This window comes from Porites lutea, chromosome 4 (genome assembly GCF_958299795.1).
Source record: "Porites lutea chromosome 4, jaPorLute2.1, whole genome shotgun sequence".
NCBI lineage: Eukaryota > Metazoa > Cnidaria > Anthozoa > Scleractinia > Poritidae > Porites > Porites lutea.
Window position 1 is genome coordinate 44,433,172 of NC_133204.1, and position 19,325 is coordinate 44,452,496.

The 19,325-nt window shown below is 38.8% G+C and overlaps 1 protein-coding gene across 1 annotated transcript in view; it reads left to right on the forward strand.

Annotated features, from left to right (window-relative positions):
- Nucleotides 1–18,964, forward strand: part of LOC140934745 (prominin-2-like) — a 20,409-nt gene extending 1,445 nt beyond the window's left edge. The window contains exons 2-26 of the mRNA XM_073384318.1: nt 972–1,042; nt 1,572–1,780; nt 3,817–3,937; nt 5,467–5,533; nt 5,992–6,081; nt 6,818–7,035; nt 7,303–7,380; nt 7,521–7,584; nt 7,738–7,814; nt 8,028–8,116; nt 8,293–8,445; nt 8,704–8,827; nt 9,073–9,167; nt 10,315–10,399; nt 10,956–11,102; nt 11,454–11,531; nt 11,753–11,845; nt 11,978–12,031; nt 13,061–13,141; nt 13,318–13,386; nt 13,654–13,743; nt 14,543–14,748; nt 15,684–15,786; nt 16,779–16,816; nt 18,073–18,964. Of these exons, the coding sequence (XP_073240419.1) occupies nt 972–1,042; nt 1,572–1,780; nt 3,817–3,937; nt 5,467–5,533; nt 5,992–6,081; nt 6,818–7,035; nt 7,303–7,380; nt 7,521–7,584; nt 7,738–7,814; nt 8,028–8,116; nt 8,293–8,445; nt 8,704–8,827; nt 9,073–9,167; nt 10,315–10,399; nt 10,956–11,102; nt 11,454–11,531; nt 11,753–11,845; nt 11,978–12,031; nt 13,061–13,141; nt 13,318–13,386; nt 13,654–13,743; nt 14,543–14,748; nt 15,684–15,786; nt 16,779–16,816; nt 18,073–18,187 (2,615 nt within the window). The 3' untranslated portion in view covers nt 18,188–18,964. The remainder of the gene's footprint in view (nt 1–971; nt 1,043–1,571; nt 1,781–3,816; nt 3,938–5,466; nt 5,534–5,991; nt 6,082–6,817; nt 7,036–7,302; nt 7,381–7,520; nt 7,585–7,737; nt 7,815–8,027; nt 8,117–8,292; nt 8,446–8,703; nt 8,828–9,072; nt 9,168–10,314; nt 10,400–10,955; nt 11,103–11,453; nt 11,532–11,752; nt 11,846–11,977; nt 12,032–13,060; nt 13,142–13,317; nt 13,387–13,653; nt 13,744–14,542; nt 14,749–15,683; nt 15,787–16,778; nt 16,817–18,072) is intronic.
- The last annotated feature ends 361 nt before the right edge of the window (nt 18,965–19,325 follow it).

The window sequence follows — 19,325 nt, forward strand, 5'->3', positions numbered from 1 at the left end:
GAGAGCTATAATAGGATGACCGTTTTGACCGCTACGTGAAATTAATTTATGACTCAATTGAATTAGCGCAATAGCTGCATTTAAGTTACCAGATTCACTTATAGACTGTTTCGCCAATTGATAAACATTTATCGCTCGCTTGAAATTCAATGAAGTTACCTACTGTGTTAGGGCATAACTGATCAACTAGTAGCCATTGTTTTTTGAGTTCACCATTTAGTCTACTAGTGTTCATTTCAGTGACACTTAATCCTGGCTCGAAAGTTTTTTAAATTTAAGACATGTAAATAATAGTTACAATCACTTTGCCCAGTTAAGGGTCGTTGAAAGCTTAAAGGAACAGATGGTGCCACTGAGAACAGATCAACGACCACCGATAACCAGGTTATAGCTCACACGTAGGAAGGGGTGACTCCCGTAAAAAGGTACAGGAATGTTCGCCGAAAAATCGGTATTAAACCCCAAAAAGAGACTAAACTGGGCTTTGTTTAGGCTTCATTTAACCCCTAAAGGAAACTATATCGAGATAGGCAACCACAACCACTTCCCGGAACCAATGAAGAGCTGTAGTGATTTAAACTGCGCAATGATTCTGAAACTCAATTTGCCTCCATCCTGATACGACATCTTTTCCTTTTCTACTTATGATATTTCTTTACACACATTACTCTCCAGCAGACTTTAAGCGGTATCTGTATGGGTAAAATTTTTGTACACCCCGTGAGAGACCAAAATATTCAATTTTTAAATTAAAAACGCGAAACCTGGGGGGTGTAAAATTAAAATCTCACACCCTAAGCAAGAAGACAAGTAACCCCATCCCTGTCGTACGGTACGGTTTCTCTGAATTACATCAAATGAACCCTGTCCTATAAAGCTTTCTTAGAACCAAAGTAGGACCCGGATCCCTTAATCACGCTCAGCGTCAAGTTTTCCCTTTCCCCAAACAATTTATTTTTTTCATTTTGCAGGTGCCATTAAAGACGGAATAAGAATTCTTGAGGGAAAGGCTAATTTCACTGCTGGTTATATAACGAGAGAGGTATAGAGAATGCTGAATTTGATGGTTAGGGAGTCGATTGTAATATATGAGTTAGCTGTTACATCCGTGGATTAATAGGCGTTTTTGCCTGTGGTTCCGTTAGCTATACTAGACAAAACAAAACAACTTTTGAGATTTCCGAACAGTCCTTCCCTTTAGAGTTGTTTGTACTTATGTAATCAAAAGCGGGACCTCTAAAAAACGTACTTCATTTGAGCACGATAGTGCTTATTGAGGATACTATTTTTACAGCGTCTCATCTCCTACTGGAGACCGGACTACCATTTTACCTGGTTATCGGAGCCACACCAAGGCAATGCAAAGAAGTAGCTTCATTTTTTGTTATTTTTAAGACACTGAGTATTGGCCAGGCCCTGGGAATTCCCATTCTGCAGTCAAGCGCTCCACTGACTGATCTATCCTACCCGGCGCAGTTCGCGGCAATCGAAAAGTTTGTGCCCGCTCTCTCCATAGTCTATGTAGTGGCAAATTCCAGTTTTCATGTGGTCATTTCTCTTCTTCTTTACAGGCCATAGCTGAAAATCTGCCTCTTACTCTACTCACTTCCCTGTCTGTTGTGAGTGCTTTTCTCATACCGCTGGTCGGTATCATATTCGGCTGTTTCCGTTGTAAGGGCAAATGCGGTGGAGAGTTGATAGAGGAGGACCTGGAAACGAATCCCAAGAAACATCGGCAGTTGTTGACGGCTGCAATTTCTGTTTGCTCAGCTTTGATCATGTGAGTATAATTAAACATATCCCCCCAAAGTAAAACAAATGAATTAATAAAATAAATAAATAAGAAACCACACGTTCTGTAAATATGGAGCTTTTGCAACGACTACGGCGACGGCTGCGTTTATTCCAAAGGTCTAATAATGGCCAACGTAGAGGAATTTCCTAGGAGTTGAATATTTGGGGACCGCCAACCGGTTCCGAAAGAGAAAGAAAAATTCGTTGTCGCGTGCCTACATCTTCCATAGAACGTCGCATAAGGAAATTTTACGTCGTGGTCTTGTAGTGGTCGCATGGGAATGTACTAAAAAGTGTGCTGCATGTGCAAAATTGTCGTCGGTAGCTGCTTAAGCTACCATGATTAGGTGCAGTCACGCTAGACGTCTTCCCCAAGGATCCCCATGAGAAAATAGCTCCAGTTGGGGTCGCTCTGGGTTCTGATCACTTTCATGTTTGCGGTTACACAGCGATAAATTGGCTCAGCGGAAGAAAAAACTTGAACCCGGTTTGGCGGAAACGTCGTTGTAAACACTGAAGGCTGACATAAATCGTAAACGGTTTCGACCATGTGTACCCTTTTAATAAAACCGCCACATCAGTTAAGCTTGGCAAGAGACTAAAAAGGAAGACGTTGACTTCATTCGCGCTTAAAAGAAAAGGAAATTCAAGCCTATTCTCGCTCAGTGGTCAAAAGTACGGGTTTACTAAAATGGTTTCAACGACTTCATGAGAAAATAATTCTTGAACGCTGATTTGAAGAAAATTTGCGTGTGTTTCAAGGTGCTTTTGAATTTAATTAACGTAAAACCCTGAAAAAAATTCACAGCAGTGCTCAAAAATCCGGCTGAATTTTGGAAGTTTGAGTTCATTTTCGCGTACGATTTGGCGCCAAGACGAACACCGCACGTAAACAACCTGAGATTTCTGCTGCTTGGTACATTTCACTTTCTCGTAATTGGTTGACCCGCTTTGGCTTTTTATGGACTCATAGAACTTTCCTCGGAAACTGTCATGGGTAATTCTTTTGTTCTTTTTTATGTATCCATGGAAACTTCCCCGAGGCAATTTCACCTTGGGGAAATCGGTCGTGCACAAAAAGTTGCTTCCATTTGTCCATGGGAAAAATCGCTAGTGTGACCGCATCGAATGAGTCGATGTGTCCGTTTCGAAGATATATTAGAAAAGAAACGTCGTTCTTTTCAGTCCGAAGGGAAAAGCTTCCCGGGAATTAGTTTGTTAGATTCGTTTTGATGTTGTTTTCTTGGATTTGTCTTCATAATGCATTAAACATTCATGCTTGGTCTATGGGCAGTGATTTCTTGCGCACTCAATTTCCCAAAGCAAAAAAGAACAACAGCAACTGAGCTATCATAATTAAAACGCTAGAAGTACTTTGAATACCTGGTGTCAAATTGTTGGACTTATAGCCGAAATTTGCTTATGTACACTTTGCGTACTTTTTTCGTACGTAGTTAACTCTTTCTAAGATGGACATCTTTGGACCAGCACAGTACGTCTCAGAGTGGTGTGCGCCTTATAGATACAGGGGAGCTTAAGCACCAACGACGGCGACGGCTTCAAAAACGTTGCTTAAACTGAGCTTGCACTGCTTCAAACTTTATCGTGGTTATTCCACCTCGTTCAGTTTGTCAAATGTTGGTAAATTTTGCTGGAGTTGAACTCTAATAGACTGTATCGAAGTTCAGGAAAAGAAAACGATAGTCGTTTTCTTGTGTTCAAATCATCCACTAATCGTGAAATTAGGTCTTTTCACGTCTCAGTCGTGCTATGAGGACAAAGAAATGTACAAAAAAGTGTAATGCACGCGCATAGTTGTTGTTTTGCCAATCTGAACCTATCGCTTTTTTTGCGATTCTCGTTGCCATTTCCCGTCGCCGTCGTCGTTGCTTTAGCTGCCTAGTCAAAGAAAAGACCTGAAAGAAGACAGGAACCATCTTGGGTGTCTGTTCCTGGAAGCTGTACTTCTATGTATAGAGGTGTAAGACTGAGATAACAGATATCTTTATCCCTGTCTTTTAGGATTGCCGCCTTTTCAATCAGTCTTGTTAACGATAAAACAGAGAAAGCAGTTCCCGCTTTAGATTCTTTGCTTATTAACTCCATTGTCGATGTTATCATTTACAAAGAAAATACTTTAAAGGTAGGTTAGTTGTTTATTTTGCAAACAAACGAGTTACTGGCATGGCTATGTCCAAACAGCTATGATGCTTCCCTAGTTTTTGTCCCTCCGATTTTGTATTTCTTCACATCCATGCTCGTCCCTCCTTTTAGGGGTCAAATCTGTGAATTGGTACCTCTTAGGGTGTCCAAATCGACCGCCCTTTGATTTAAGGTTTTGCTAAGGGTGTAGTGCCAGCAAATGACTAAAAAGTATCGGTTACTCAACAATTTCTTGGTATCACTTGGGGTTTAAGGTCATTCTTCTGAAATAGAGCATGGAGTGAGATTTTTGTCAAACTTTACCGATGGTTTTGGACTGTTCGTAGCCTGGAGAAAGAAAGGTTCTTCTTATTATAAAAAAGGAAAAAAATGAAGATGCCTTGAGAAACACCCTTTTTAAAATAAAAGCGAGAATTTATTATGCGCAGTAAGTTAAGGATGCGCAATGCAATAAGGGAATTTAAGCAAGACAAGCGAAGCGATATTCTGGAGTGCTTACCATCTGGCAGAAACTGAAAACCAGATTGAGTTGCCGAGAGGCATGATCGATGGAAAGCGATTTTGCTATTCTCTCAGAATAACCATTTCCGTTACGGTTTGAATCCAAAAAGAGGAAAATTTGGAGGATTTTTGGCTTGATGGTAGACAGCCCAGGTAGAGACTTTTCCGACGAGTGCTATGTCATTTCTAGGCAGTGTTTCCGGACTTTGCTTCTCACTGACTTAGGCCTCGTCAACACGAATCCAGATATTCTTGCACCCGCCTATCGTTTACTAGAATCGACCTTCCATCACAAGAAACTACTGAATCTACTTACCGAAACCGCATCCTTTGAAACCGCTCTCCAGGGTGGTTCGCAGGGCCCCGCCCAAACGAATACGGTTAACAAACTATGCGTTTTCAAAAAATGTCCGGATTCGTGTGGGGAGGGCCTTATGTTCATGATTTGAATTCAGGTTCTGTTTAGTGAAACCCCTTATTTGACTGGCTTGTCTGCCGTTTTCACAATAGAACGTATTTCAAGGGGCGTTTACATGACACCGGGACGACTTTCGCGCCGGCGCGAGTTCACTCCGGTTTCCTCTAGTGGCCCTGTATTTGTTTACATGGTACCAACACAAAATGCCATACCGGCGCGAGTCACACTGGCGTGAGCTCACTCCAGTTGTTGTACCGGAGCGAGAATATCACTCCGGTACGAAATTTCGCAAACGGTAGCATGTAAACGCGAAACAACCACTCGTTTCGGTGTGAAATCGGTCTGCCGGTAGACTTGAACGGGTAGCGCATTCGTAATTGAATTGCTCGTGTATTTTATCAACATGAAGTGCTTCATATAAACGCGATATGAAATGACCCTGTAATCATGTAAACGCGATACGAATTATTTGCATTTTGGTGAACGTTTGTTCATGAGGACAACATACTTCTCATAAGGGTTTGATCTGTACATAATCAACAAACGCAAGTTAAGCTAAGTTAAGTATTCTATAAATTGTCTTTTGCTAGGAGCTATCTGAAGTAACAGGAGAAAATATGAACTTTACCATTGGGATGATAACAAAGGAATTGTCATGTAAGCAGATTTAATATATACTAAAAAACTCTCAGAGGTTTTTCAAAACTTGAATAATTTGAAAAGAAGAAGAACTTGTTTCCCCTATGACGAATAAATTGTAACTTAGTTTCAATAACCTTAGAACCACTCCGCTGTTTCCGAGAATACAAGTTCATTATCGTACATCGTACAATTAAAAAAATAACAATACAACATTAACCAGTCGTAAAAATAAAGAAACTTTATCATGTCAATTTGCAGAATGTAACGATCTGTATTATCAAATGTAACATTTGCTATAACTCGGTGATAATTGATGAAAAAGGTTCAGAAAAGTTCTCTTAAATCAAGGGAAAGTTGTATTATCGTTTTGGTTTCGGGATACAGCCGATATCAAACTGTTGCTACTCAGGGCATGTAAAGGAACAAACCGACATTTGAAGGGTAAGTGATAACTTAACGTTTACGATCTACAGATCTGCCAGTTAATATTACAACACCGGTTATAGAGAGATCGAAAGACGCCGTCGATGAACTTCTTCACGACATTAGACAATTGGGACCAAGTAAGTTTATTTAATGTCTGCTGACGTCTGTTGACTTCACGGCGGCCATGTTGGTTGACATCAACAAAGGAGAAGGAACTAGATCACATCGACTTAAACAAGATTCAGTGACCAGCGGTTGCAACGAAAACGAGGTTTTGTTGGCTCATTCTCGCGGGCTCACAATTCTGGTTTCAGTCGATGTTGTCGAGTGTTTTTTCAAACAAAGGCGTTTTCCTACACTGGGATCTAAACTAGTAGTTTTTCGTGAAAAATTCGTCCAAAAAAAAAAAGTTGTATTGTTTTGTCAACCAATGTGGCCAGCTTATTTCGGGGTTAAAAACCAAGGATAGATTATTTACTGGCGGACCAAATGTCGTTCGCTGTCAAATGAGAAAAATTTGTTTAACTGTAGAAAGTCACCTCCTGGTAAAATCAATAAAAAAGATATGTAAGTGTAAAAGTCGATCATAACACAAGTGAAATCATTCTTCAAATATTTCAGTTGATCATGACTGTGATTCATCAGCGAAACTTTGATGGTGATAAAGTTCTTAACTGATGAAGTAAACTTAATCCGAAACTAAAAACAGCAAAGACTTGTTATCAAAACATACATTTTTATAAAGGAGAAAAGTTTGAAGGAACATTAATAAGGCGTATGTGTACACAGTGCGGACCTATTTTTGTAACAGTAAACATATATAGCATGCTGACCGATACGTTACCTTTACCTTCTCTGATTCATAAATTACAGAACTTACAGAACTCAAAGACTCTTTAAAGGAAGTTTCCGACACAGTTCAAAATCTACGGACGCTTGGACAAAAACTACGTGCTGGCTTAGATGAGGCACGAAATAACTTGACAGAAGCAAAAGCAGACTGTAATAACGACCCTCCCTCAGTGTCGGCCGGTGCGTGTGATAAAATACCCGCAGGTGATGACCTACAAGCTGAGGCAGACTTTACAAAGGTAGGATGTCAGCTGTAAATAGCTGTTAATTGGAAAATAGTTATCCGAAGGCCCAATCTCGTACCGACAAGTCGCTCGCCAGAAATGGACAGCTTGCTCGCATGTTATTTTGATACTTGGTTTACGCTCATGGCAAGATGAACATAATACAGCTGTATCTCGGTGACTATGACTGTTATATTAGTCATATTCAAGAGCAAACGTTTTCGATGGTACTACATGATGCACTGCTTGATCTGTTTCTTTTTGTTAATTTCCGCATCGCAGGTTCCAGATGCTGCGCAGGAATTATCAAACATACAAGGAATTCTTTCTAAATATGATTTTGAAGCACAAAGCACCGAGGTGAGTATGATTGATATTTTATAAGAGAATTAGTTGGGGACCTGGCCGCAGATCTTTGTTGTAAATGTCAAGGGTCACCCTCCCTAAATACATCTGGTTTGGTTTTTGGTTTGTTACTAAAATCAACTCTTCTTTTTTAGGGGGAGAGCAAATTTAACTCTATAGCAGCCAAAGTTTACGAAACAACAATATCTGGCTCTGAAGGTGAGTCGTTACGAAAATCTGATCTCTGGGATAGTTCATCGACTGAAATTCTTTTAGAAACTGAATATATGCCTTACTGCAATTCACGTGCTTTTTGCGCCTCGTTTGTAACTGCCCATTTCTAACACTCTATACTGTTGGGTTTAATTGCAGAAATAACTAACTTCACTAAAGAACTTCAAGACTTTACTGCCAAGATGGTAGACTCGATAAGAAAAGCTGGTGATACGGTAAATCATCCATGGCACATGACTCAAAAACAACTTAGCCCGTTCCAAACGTTCAGAGAGTGGAAACGACGCAAAGAGGCTTTGCACAGCACTCCACTATCTGAATGCCTGGAACTGCGGCTAAGTACAACTAAAAAGGTTATACATGCACCTATTGCGGACCTATTTACTTGCAACCTGAACAAATAAGCTTGTATTTTTTTTAACTTTCAGTTCCAAACAGACGTGTTACTTCCGATGAAAAATGACGTCCACATTATATTTGGAAAAGGAGGGTTATTTAACAGATACGATAAATACAGGTAAAGGAATGAATTTATCAATGATAATTTACGTGGGACAATCAAAAAGAAAAAGTGCTATTAAACGCCACTGCTAGTATAGGAAACCTTTCATACTAGACACCTCTCTCGTGCTGGAATTTGAGAGCTTACTTGTATGCTGGAAATAATATAGTTATTTCTTCTTTGTTTCACAGATGGATGGCCCTTCTTTCCATTTCGCTCGCGATCGTATTTGTCGTGCTGTTAACTTTCCTTTCACTTATCTCTGGTGCTCTTGGTTCCAGTCCTTCCGACACACCGAGCACACGCTCGGACACTTCAAACTGCGCTGGACGGGCACTAATGTGGTAGGCAAATACTATCCTGATGGACTGTTTCCAGTATAATATAACATGTGATGTTCACGTGAAAACAACGTTAATGACAATCAAAGTGAAATAAAAAGCATTTGATTGGTTGACCTAAAGAATACGCAAACGTCTTTTTGTTGCCCTAAGTGACTGGCAGACGTACCAGCTTTTCTCTTCGGAATAATCACTTTCTTTTGTAATTTGCAATGTCTGGGAATATTTTAATTATTGTGCTGTTTGTGCTTCCTTCCTCAGTGTTGCTGCTCTGTATTTCTTCAGTGCTTTTTTTCTCAATCTCATCTTGGCTTTGACCTTCTTTCTCGGAGCAAATGCAACAGTTCTTTGTAAGTCAGCTGCTGACCTGAGCCTGCTAGAAAATGTAAGTGGTAGGTGTAAGTTAGAAAGGTGATTTCCATTTACGAGTAAAAGAACAGTGTATTTAGACATCTTTTCATCTAACTTTAATAATTCGTGAGATATTTTTACCTAAGTTATGTTGGTAACGAACAATTGTTGGCAGTTATTTTGTCTTACTATTTTTGCTCTAGAAAAGGGATCAACATTGAAGCGATATTTTCAATTTGGCATGGTAGTAAAAAGGGTATTTTCCATTCTTTTCTTTAGACCATCGATGATCCTTCGACACTGGGATATTATCCTGTTTCCAAAGCTGTGCTGGGGAATGAATTCGTCGAGATTCGACTGTCAGATTTGCTCAGGTAGAGACAGACAATAATGCTTAAGGGGTATGCTAAGTCGGCATGCATATCGCATAGTCGTCGTTCGTAAGAGACTACTGTATAACTATGTAACACAGTTCTGCTTGGTCGATGTCTGCCAGATTTGGAGACAGTTATTTAATCACCAGCAGTCCCCTTGAAACAGAAATGATTTATCTCAAGCAACGAAGAATACAAAGCCAGGTTACACAAAAATTTTGATAGGAACGACTTGGCTTGACTTCAATTGGTCGAGACAGGCGTTAACCCTTTGCCGTCAGTCAATTTTTAGGGAAAAATCGCGTTTTGGACCAAATCCATCTTTTGAACTGTTGTAAGGCCGATTAGCAACGGAATGGCCAAAAAAGAGATTTCCAACACTAAGGACATAATTTTCTGCTAATTGTATCTAATGAAGGCGCTGTTTTGTTTGTCGCGCATTTTTTTTGCGAATCTATTTTGATTTTTTTTCTCGCTCTCTTTCTTTTTCCTTTGCCTTTCTCTTTATAGCCAGTTTTGTTGCCCACTTTATCGTCTTTCTTTTGCATGAAATCTTGGCTGGCTTTCTTTCCAACGAAGGGACAAATTCAATCTGAAAAGAGTAGTAGGTAAATGGCAAAATCAGCAGTGGATTGTTTTCCCCAAACGTTGCTTGTTTTTTTGTCTATAACTCTGTTACAGACCAAAAAAGAACGAAAGCGGACTTCAAAGAGTTAACGTCAACATGAGAATTGCTTTTTCTTCGGTTTACAGACTTGTTTCATGCTCTAAAATTCGACAATTTTATATGGAAAATGGCCAATTTCAAACAATTTGGTAACGTCCATTAACCCTTTGTCAGGATTGGTCATAATTTGCTATGTGAGGTACCAGTGGAGAGATCTATCCTCGCTGATTTTGCTAATTACCATCTTGATTGCTTAAATGAACGTTTTTATGGGTCAGGAAGAATAATATGAATGGGTCCATATGGACAAAAAAGAACAAAGCGGACGTCAAAGAGTGGGGTTAATCATCACCGAATTAAATTTATTGCAATTGGCTGTTTGTAAGTGTACAGAGTCATCTACCTCCGAATGTTAAAGACTTGCTGAGTTTATCGCTTCAAACAAAACAGTGAGATCAAATGTTTTTTCTCACATTGTAGACGATGTAGTGAAAAAGAAACTCCCTGGAAGCTGCTTCGACTGGACAGTAAATTCAACTTTGAAAACATGACAAGTTACAAAGACGTAAGTATGCTACCTCCTATCCAGGCGTCTCTCCAGCCGAAACGGGCGATACGGCGCTCTACTCTTTCTCCTTCCCGTGGTCCATTGCGCTTCGTCACCAGACACTCGCGTGTCGCGCTCGCCTCTGTGTGAAAAGCGAAGCGACTGAAGAGAAGGCAGCGTAAATATGCATGCTCGATACGCATTAGGTACACCATTAAGGTTTATGGTGTACACATGTATGAAGCCTGTGTACAACCACCCCCTCCTCCCAGGGACGAGAACAGATTTCTTTAGCTGAGGCAAGTCCCCTATGAGGCTTTACTTTGCATACTCAATTAATCGCTACTGAGTGTTTAAAAAACAAGGGGCTAAACAAAAAAGAACTTCCTCTTTCGACTTAAATGGCTCGGTTTTGTTTAACTTTCGCAAAGATCAGTCTAGACACTGGAAACGTCCGAAGTGGGGCATCATCCAGAATCACTAAAGAATACATCTTTAACTGAGTTTGTTTTCGCACCAATCAATGGAAAAACAAGTTTATTGATTACTAATGTAGGTGTTTTCTCGATTACAGAAAATTCCCCCTATGGACGAAATTCTTTCTCGATTGAACAGCACTCTACTTAACATAACCCTTGTAACAAATGACACCAAGAAAGCTGTGAACGATATCTTCAAATCCGGGGTGCAAGAAATCGAGTTCTTCAAATATTCAACGGAGGTATGACCAACAATATTAGAGAGTGGAGGCTCGAAGTTTGTGGACGGAACCAGATATATATACTATTTATTGATTTATTGATTAAAGAATTCTGTGAGCGTTTGTATCCAGAAATTAAGGCTCTGGAAAACAGAATTTTTGAGAATTGTTTAGAGATTGAACTACTTTTTCGACAAAAATGGGAACCGGAGTTTCCTCACCATCGTTTCCCATTGTAGCGATATTAGTAGTAATTTGCTATTACCGACCACTTATCAATTGTGGCAGTAGTGAGAGAGTTGAAGGCCGGATAAGAGACTAATTTAACGTATTGGGCACTAGAAAATTGAATTACCTATTTCTGTTTTGTAGGCAGCAAAACCTTTGTTGAAAAACAGTCTATCCCTTCCAACGATTGCAAAAGATTTAGAAACCGCAGCCAGCGACCAAGTGAGTTTTATTGGCTTTTACCAGCCTGATACAGAATAAAATGAGTAATACAGAGTCTTCTTCATATATTTATTTGAACAGTTAATTTTCTAGGCTCTCCTTCTTCGTCAAACCTGTTATGTGACCTCCCTTTCAAAATAAGCTTGTAGAAAAAGTGAGTGTGGATGCAATAGCTTTCACACTGTAGTCTGTTTTTACTTGTGATTTTCCTTCACGAACAGGTTTCCGATGGTGTCGCTGAGAAACTGCGTTCAACCAAAGATGGTTTAAACAAATTACAAGATGACTCAATTAACGCATCAAAAGTATTAGTGGTGAGGCTGGATAATCTACTTTCTTTTATTAACTTTTCTTCATATGACTCCGGAATTGATATTTGGATTTTTGGAAGTTTTATGTTTATAGTATGTCGCACTTACTCAATTATCCTGTCTCCTTCTTTCCAGGTTAAACTGTCTGAGAAATCACAACTTCTAATGGCGAAAAACATGAATGTAATGGTAAGAGAGATTATAACAACGCCTCTCTTTGTGTAGGTTTGGTTCTTACCGCTCTCTGGAGTTCGGTCTTGTTCCTTTTAGAGAAATGTGTTTCATGGGGAGGAGCTCACTAACTTCGGCTTGAAATTGAGCTTACTTGTCGTAGAATTTTTAGGTTACCTTTTAGGAACTTTACATGGGGCGTTTAAATTTATGTATCGTTAAAAAACTAACCAAAATAAATTTCATCTGATATGAATCAATCATAACTTGGAGTTAACGCGGGAGGACATTGTGGGGCAATGAAAGCGTTGCAAAACCAAGACGCGAAATCTTAAAGGCGGGAATTAAAAAAAAAAAAGATAAATCTATTTTACGGTGCCATGACAAAAAAAGTGCTAGTTTAGCTCTTATTGGTTAAAAAAGGTTTTGTAGCCGATCATAACAGCTAGCAATTCATGCAAGACCTACAGGATCGTTAGGAAATTTGCCAGGGTAGGTAATTTGTAATGGGAGTATCAGTAACATGATAGCACCCTGAAGGTTCCCTGGTTGGAACCACTGCAGATTGCTTTGTGTAGAGTTATACTATAGAGTACTAAAGTGTAACGTAATAAAAATGAAATTTCTGAAATTATGGGATTTGCCAGGATATTCTGAAAGAACAATGTCCAAGAGGCCTACTTGCCAAAAATGAGCATTTGGGGGCAAATTGTCTCTTTGCCTGCGTGCAGACGTCTCATCAAAGGAAATAGGAGACGTCTGCACGCAGGCAAATTGTCTCTGAGATCGTAGCCCAGTTATGCTTACAAAACTCCATACAAACCCTTCTAAATTTTTTTTGGGTCGACCCGAAAAAAAATTAGAAGGGTTTGTATGGAGTTTTCTGTTTTCCGTTTTTGCCACCAAATGCTCATTTTTGGCAAGTAGGCCTCTTGGACATTGTTCTTTCAGAATATCCTGACAAATCCCATAATTTCAGAAATTTTATTTTTATGACGTCATCACTTTAGTACTCTATTCAAAGTTAAATCTTTTTTCCTTCCAAAGAATGATGCTAATAAAGTTGATCTGTCAAGAATAAAGTTCAGAAATATTCTGGAGGGCGATGGCTTGATCCTGGCAAATGAGGTTAGTTCTATAAATGGGGAAGTCGACGGTGACCAGAAGGTTCAAGGCTAAATTATTACGCATACATATAGATTAAATGCAATAAAAATTTGGTATCGTTGACCTCACCTCAAACTACTGTTTTTTCGGAACGAAAGTACCGTTATCTACGCTCACTGCTTTTTTCTTTATCACAGGCAGGTAAGAGATCTTTAGGACGCGCCCTTGGCTGGATGGATCAGTATTTAGAAGACGCTATTGATAAGGTAAATAAAGCTATATGTTTAATATGGCAACATTTTCCTTTCTTTAAAAGATTGAGCGAGGTGGACAATCGCAATGAAGTTTAACTTGGAATTACTTTATAAGTAATTCTTTTGCTGCCGTCGTCATTGAGGTTTAGGCTCTCTTATTAATAGTTTTAAAGAGGAAGAGCCATTTTGAAAGAATCGAAAAAAAAAAAAAAAAAAGAGAGAGAGAGAGAGAATAGTTGTGTTGTAGGTAAAAATAGTAATGTCCATTTCTTTACTTAGCTACGGAATGAGGTGGGAAATTGCCATCCAATCAGGAGCGTGTATGACGTTTTGATATCCGACGTGTGTGCAAATGCTGTTGGCCTTGTGGTGAGCATTACTCTCTTCCTTTTATTAGAGAATCAACATTTTATTGCTCTTTTATAGTTAATAGGACAGTGTTAATACACAACCAAATGAACTTCATTACTGACTTATTCACATTTACTGAATCGTTAGAATTCATAAGAAGCTTAAATTAATTGCTCTAAGATTGGTTTTATTTTCAATGTTAGGCGGTTCTATTTCTTTGACTTGTAGACGTAGTAGCAGTGGCGTTGGTAGTGGTGTTGAGAGTGGTAGTTTAAGTGGTAGCTAGGGGTAGTCGTAGTGGGTAGTGGTAGTAGTAGTGGCGGTGGTAGTGGTGGTAGCAATGGTGTCGGTAGTTGTAGTGGTGGTAGTGGTAGTGGTAGTTTTAGTTGTAGTAAGGGTGGTGCAGTGCTGGCGCAGTGGTGAGTGCACTCGCGCTCGCCTCCCACCAATGTGGCCCCGGTTCGAATCCTGGCGTCGGCGCCATATGTGGGTTGATTTGTCGTTGGTTCTTCCCCTTGCTCCGACAGTTTTCTCCGAATTTCCGGTTTTCCCCTCTCCTTAAAAACCAACACTTCCAAATTCCAATTCGATCTGGAACGCACGGACAGGTTTCAACGAGTTCTTAAGAACTCCAAAGTGCTCCGAGGATAAACAAATTACAAAATTACAACATTATTTAGTGGTAGTGGTAGTGGTGGTGGTGGTTTTAGTTTTAGCAGTACTATGGTAGATGGAATAATAGTTATAAAATCTGGCAGTTTATGTTATCGTGATGATAGCTGCATTTATAAACTCAGTACTTTCTCTCTCTTCCCAGAATTCCGTGTGGTTGTGCCTTGGTGTCATAGCAATGTTCTCTGTAATAACCATCATCCTTTGCGTGCGTCTTGCTAAGCACTTACGTCGTGCTAAGACTGGCAGTGAAAATGTTATCTCTGATGAGGGTACATCAAACTACGGTGTTCCCTTGAGGTTATTTGACAAGTTCCCAAAGGTTGACAAAAAGAAGTTTACGGTACCATGGTAAGTATTGTCAAGAATGCTGCGTACGCAAATCGGGTGATGCAATCCTAGTTGTAAATGTCGTGTGTAGATCGACCGCACGAGACAAGTTAAGACAAGACCACACTTTATTTAAAGGGGAACATACGCTTAGCTATATGAATTAGTTTAAAAAAAACTGCACCAGTTAATTTACAGAAATGCCTCTAAACAAGTAAAATAAATAGTATAAGAGATAAAAATAAGTAAGAAAATATAAAAGCTATTTACAACTAAAAATTAAGTTATCACACATGAAAAAGAAAAAAGCAATTTCCAAAAATTCTTTTTGAGAACGATGTCTTGAGCTTCGTTTACTTCAACTCTTTTAAACAAATTGTCTTGCGAATTTCAAATTGGCTGCGTCACTTTGAACCACGTTTTAATTTTGACAAACAGAGGGAGAAATATGGAATATACCTAGTCTGAACAAACACCCGAAAAGTGAAAACGTACGTCAATCTCAATTAATCTAAATATAACTCTAAAGCTGCAAAGTAAGACAGAAAATCTTGATGTAATATATCAAACATGAGATGCAGTGTTTCATCACCAGATGAAACACCGAGAAGAGAGTTGAAAATGCGACGCGCAGCGGAGTATTTTTGACGAACTTCGAGGTGTTTCATCTGGTGATGAAACACTGTGTCGAATGTTTGATATTTCTTCTCAAACAAAATCATTTTTGAAGGAGAAATTAAGGATGCAAATACTAAGCAGTGTTTCATCCGATTTCCAAACACTCATTAAACATTAATTTCCTTTGTATTTTCTTAATGAATTATTAATGAGTTTGAGAAAGTCGAATCATTAATGATCAAGACAAATGTCCACTTAAGATTTTCTTTTTTACTTTTGTGTAAAATTAAAGTTTAAACAAAAGTAGAAGTGTTCTAAACTTTCCTTAAATCGACCAGGAAACGATCCCGTTCGTCGCCTCATTCGTCTTCGTCTTCCTCCTCGTCCTCCTCGCCGTCCCCAGAAGGTTCAGAAACTAAGACCTGGACTACAAGTAAATACTAACGGTAAGATTAAGGCTCCTTGTTACCTGAATCCCTTTCAAAATCAAATTTAAGTTTCAATCAGTCAATCAATCAATCAATCAATCGTTTATTTATCCACGTGATCTCCAGTAAGTTCAAAAGCTCGTTCAAAATACGTACGTGCTAACATAAAATTATCTTAATAAAATTTATCTAAATATATAACAACTAGATTTATCAAAAAAAAAAACTAAAATGTACAGCTGCAAAAGTCACCATTTGAGAGAATTAAGATGACTTAAAATTGCTATAAATACGTTTGAATATATAAAATACGATACTAATATAGAGCTTTTTCACTCACGTGGCCAGCATGTATGCTAATTTATTGGAACACAAGAGAGCATTTACATGAGAAAAGAGTGCAACTCCCAGAGGATTTCCTGGGTACACCAACATTGCCGCAGTTTCATTGTTTTGGAACACCAATATGGCCGCCGTGACGTCATGTGAAAACGCTCTATCAAGATTGAAAATGGAATTAAAATTATTTATTTTTAATCGCGACTTCGCGAACTTGGATAGATGCATCGCACTTAATTTAGGCTATCTAAAGTACCTTACTTTTTTTCCTTAATGTATAATGAATGGAAAGAACACGACAAATCCTAGGCGTAATGCCCTCCTGTTCGGATCACGAGTGAATGGTATTAGAAGGCGGGCTGACTGAGTCTATTATTCCCCCTTCCCTTCTCCACCCTTCGCACTTTGGAAAACGGCAAGACTCTTTAATTGAAAAAAAAAAAAAAAAAATAGGACTGTAAACTTTAATTTGTTCACTTTAAAAATAACTAATAGAAATTTATCGATAACTGATTATTATCCTCCTATATGTACAAACACTCATAAGGGCCGGGTTGAACACGTGTAACTTTCCCTTGTCTAAACCAAGCAAATATTAACGGGAACATAAATGCTTCTTTGTCAATAACCTTGGCTAATTTTGTGAATAAAATTGTCACGTCATAGAAACTCATAAGGTGCCTACCATTTGACTTTGGGGTCGGGTATGGGTGGACGATTCAAACTCATTCCGACGAACTTAGCTGAGCCAGACGTCGACGGCCTTTTCATGAACTGAAATCAATAAGTTTGGTTCGTCTCATGAAAAGCTCGACGCTTGGCCCAGGTCTACGTTGAAGTTACTAAACGAAAGACGATTGATGTTCGTCAAAATTACACAAGTAGCCTTAATGCACCTATCAATGTAAACCCCGTGGGGGGGGGGGGGGGGGGGGGAGTGCGGGCAAGGGGTGGCGGATTTGACAAATTTTAAAATTTTTCGATCAAATTCCCCAGGGTGGGAAACGAAAGGTCAATCAAAAGTGTCAAAAAAGCCCCCACCCCAGGGGAAAAAATCTAAACAAACAATGCTATAATACTATATAAAATGAATAAAATAACATTTCAAACACGTTGTTACTACTTTTATTTACGGTTAACGGAAGCTCCATTAAATTACTCGCTGTAATTAAGTATTTTCTCTCTCCACTAGCATCTCTTATCTTGAACAACAAAATCACTCCAGGAAGATTGGCCGTGCTATATAATATTAATAAAACGTAAAATGCTTTATAACATCTGCTCAACATGTCGGAACAGGTCGGATCAGTGACCCATAAAAAATCCTCTGACTTTCATGGTGGAATTCGATTTGAATCGAGTTTTACAATCAGATGGGAACTTGAAGATAAAAGCTTCCTCAAAATAGACATTATCTGTTTAGATGACAGGTTAAAGTATCGGATTATGGCGATTAAAACAAATGAAAACTTCATACCTTTCTCCAACAACGTGACTTTCAGGAAGCCTCGAGGGACGGACTTGGTAACTGCTTCTGAATTGATACCAGGCTTCTGTCGGTCAAAGTCAAATGTCCCGACCCCGGGGTCGCTTCACACGATCAAAAGCCCGACAGCGGGGATAGTCCCAGGAATCAAATCCCCTCCCCTTGCCCGCACTCCCCCCCCACGGGATTTACATTGATAGGTGCATAAAATTTCATATTATAGACGTTCTCGACGGTTTGTTTTTAGCCAATATACTTCCTACCAACTTAGCAGCATATTGAAAGATTTATTCCTAGGCACTTGATCAGCTTGATCTTGGTAAAATAAAATGAACACATATTTACAGATTGGGGCATAGTATCGAATTGAAACAGCTTTGTTTCTTTCTTTTCCTTAAAAGACAATTGTTTAACACTAGTTTCCAAGGTGATTGAACTGAACAGAACTTTTATTTGATTTTGTTCTAACTGCAGGCTTATTGAGCTCGAAAAGGGAGTAATGATCACAAAGCAACGGCCCCAAGTTATCCAGCGAATACCCTTAGCCGTGACAAATAATGTTGTGGTACCGATCGTCCACGATATTTGACCATGAACTACTCAAACATAAAACATGAGGATGAAGAGGAACACAATGTACGGTTAACAGACAGTTAGAATTGGTTTATACTGTCCGGTGTTTTTCAAACTGGATGCTAACAACGTTCTTGGTCAAAAGAGGAACATGACCTCGAAAGACTTGAGTCGCGTTTCCGTTACCCGCTTGGGTGATTTTGGTCAGTGGAATCGTAACGAAATGATGGTGACAGATGGGACATAAATTAGAGCGCAGACTCGTGCGTGTAATGGTGCGCATGCCCAGGTGCATTCGCACCCAACCCTTTTATTCGGGTAGTTGTTGAAACATTTCTATGGTTTTATCTATTGAGTGTTTGAACCAATCAATCCTATACATTCCTTTATATCATCATCATAAGTCGCTATTTTACAAAAGAAATGTTTTCATGAGGTCCCTTTCACTAAAGGGAGAGAAAAAGTTTAGAAGAGAAAACTGTTAACCACAGAGGACTATGAAATTAATACTTTTCTGTGGTCAACAATTTTCTCTTCAAAACCCTTTAAACTATTTTTTATTCACGTTTTTTCGTGACCAATAAGTGTCTTTTGCTTCTAGACAGATCTAACCAAGGAAATTAACTATTAAATATTTATTATCATATATTTATATATTTAGGTATTTTAAAAATCATAGCCTTAAAATAATCATCTCAGTAAAATGGAATGAGTCATTCATTCAATCTTTGCAAGGACAGTTTAAAACATACCCGATTGTTTTGTATTAAACTGATGACATTATCTATTAAAATTTTATATTTTTTTTATTGGTTAAGCTTATTTTGTTAAGACAAAATTATACAGGCCCGTTGTAATATGACAGTAGGACATAGCAACGAATGTTTAGATGGAGGAGAAGCCGGAAAAAGTCTGAGCTTTCTTTTGCTTGTTGCTCTTACTGATAGTCTCTGCCGGAGTCAAGAAAGTAGTAAATGAGTTCTAACAAGATTACAATACTTTTCAGTTTGGTATAACATGTTTCGATGTTTCTGATCTCACATCCTCGTCAGATGCAAAATAACTTAAAGCAAGAGCTATGAACAAAGAAAAATAAAAAAACCCCAAGCAAACAAAAAACAAAACAAAACAACAAACGGTTACAACAAAAATGA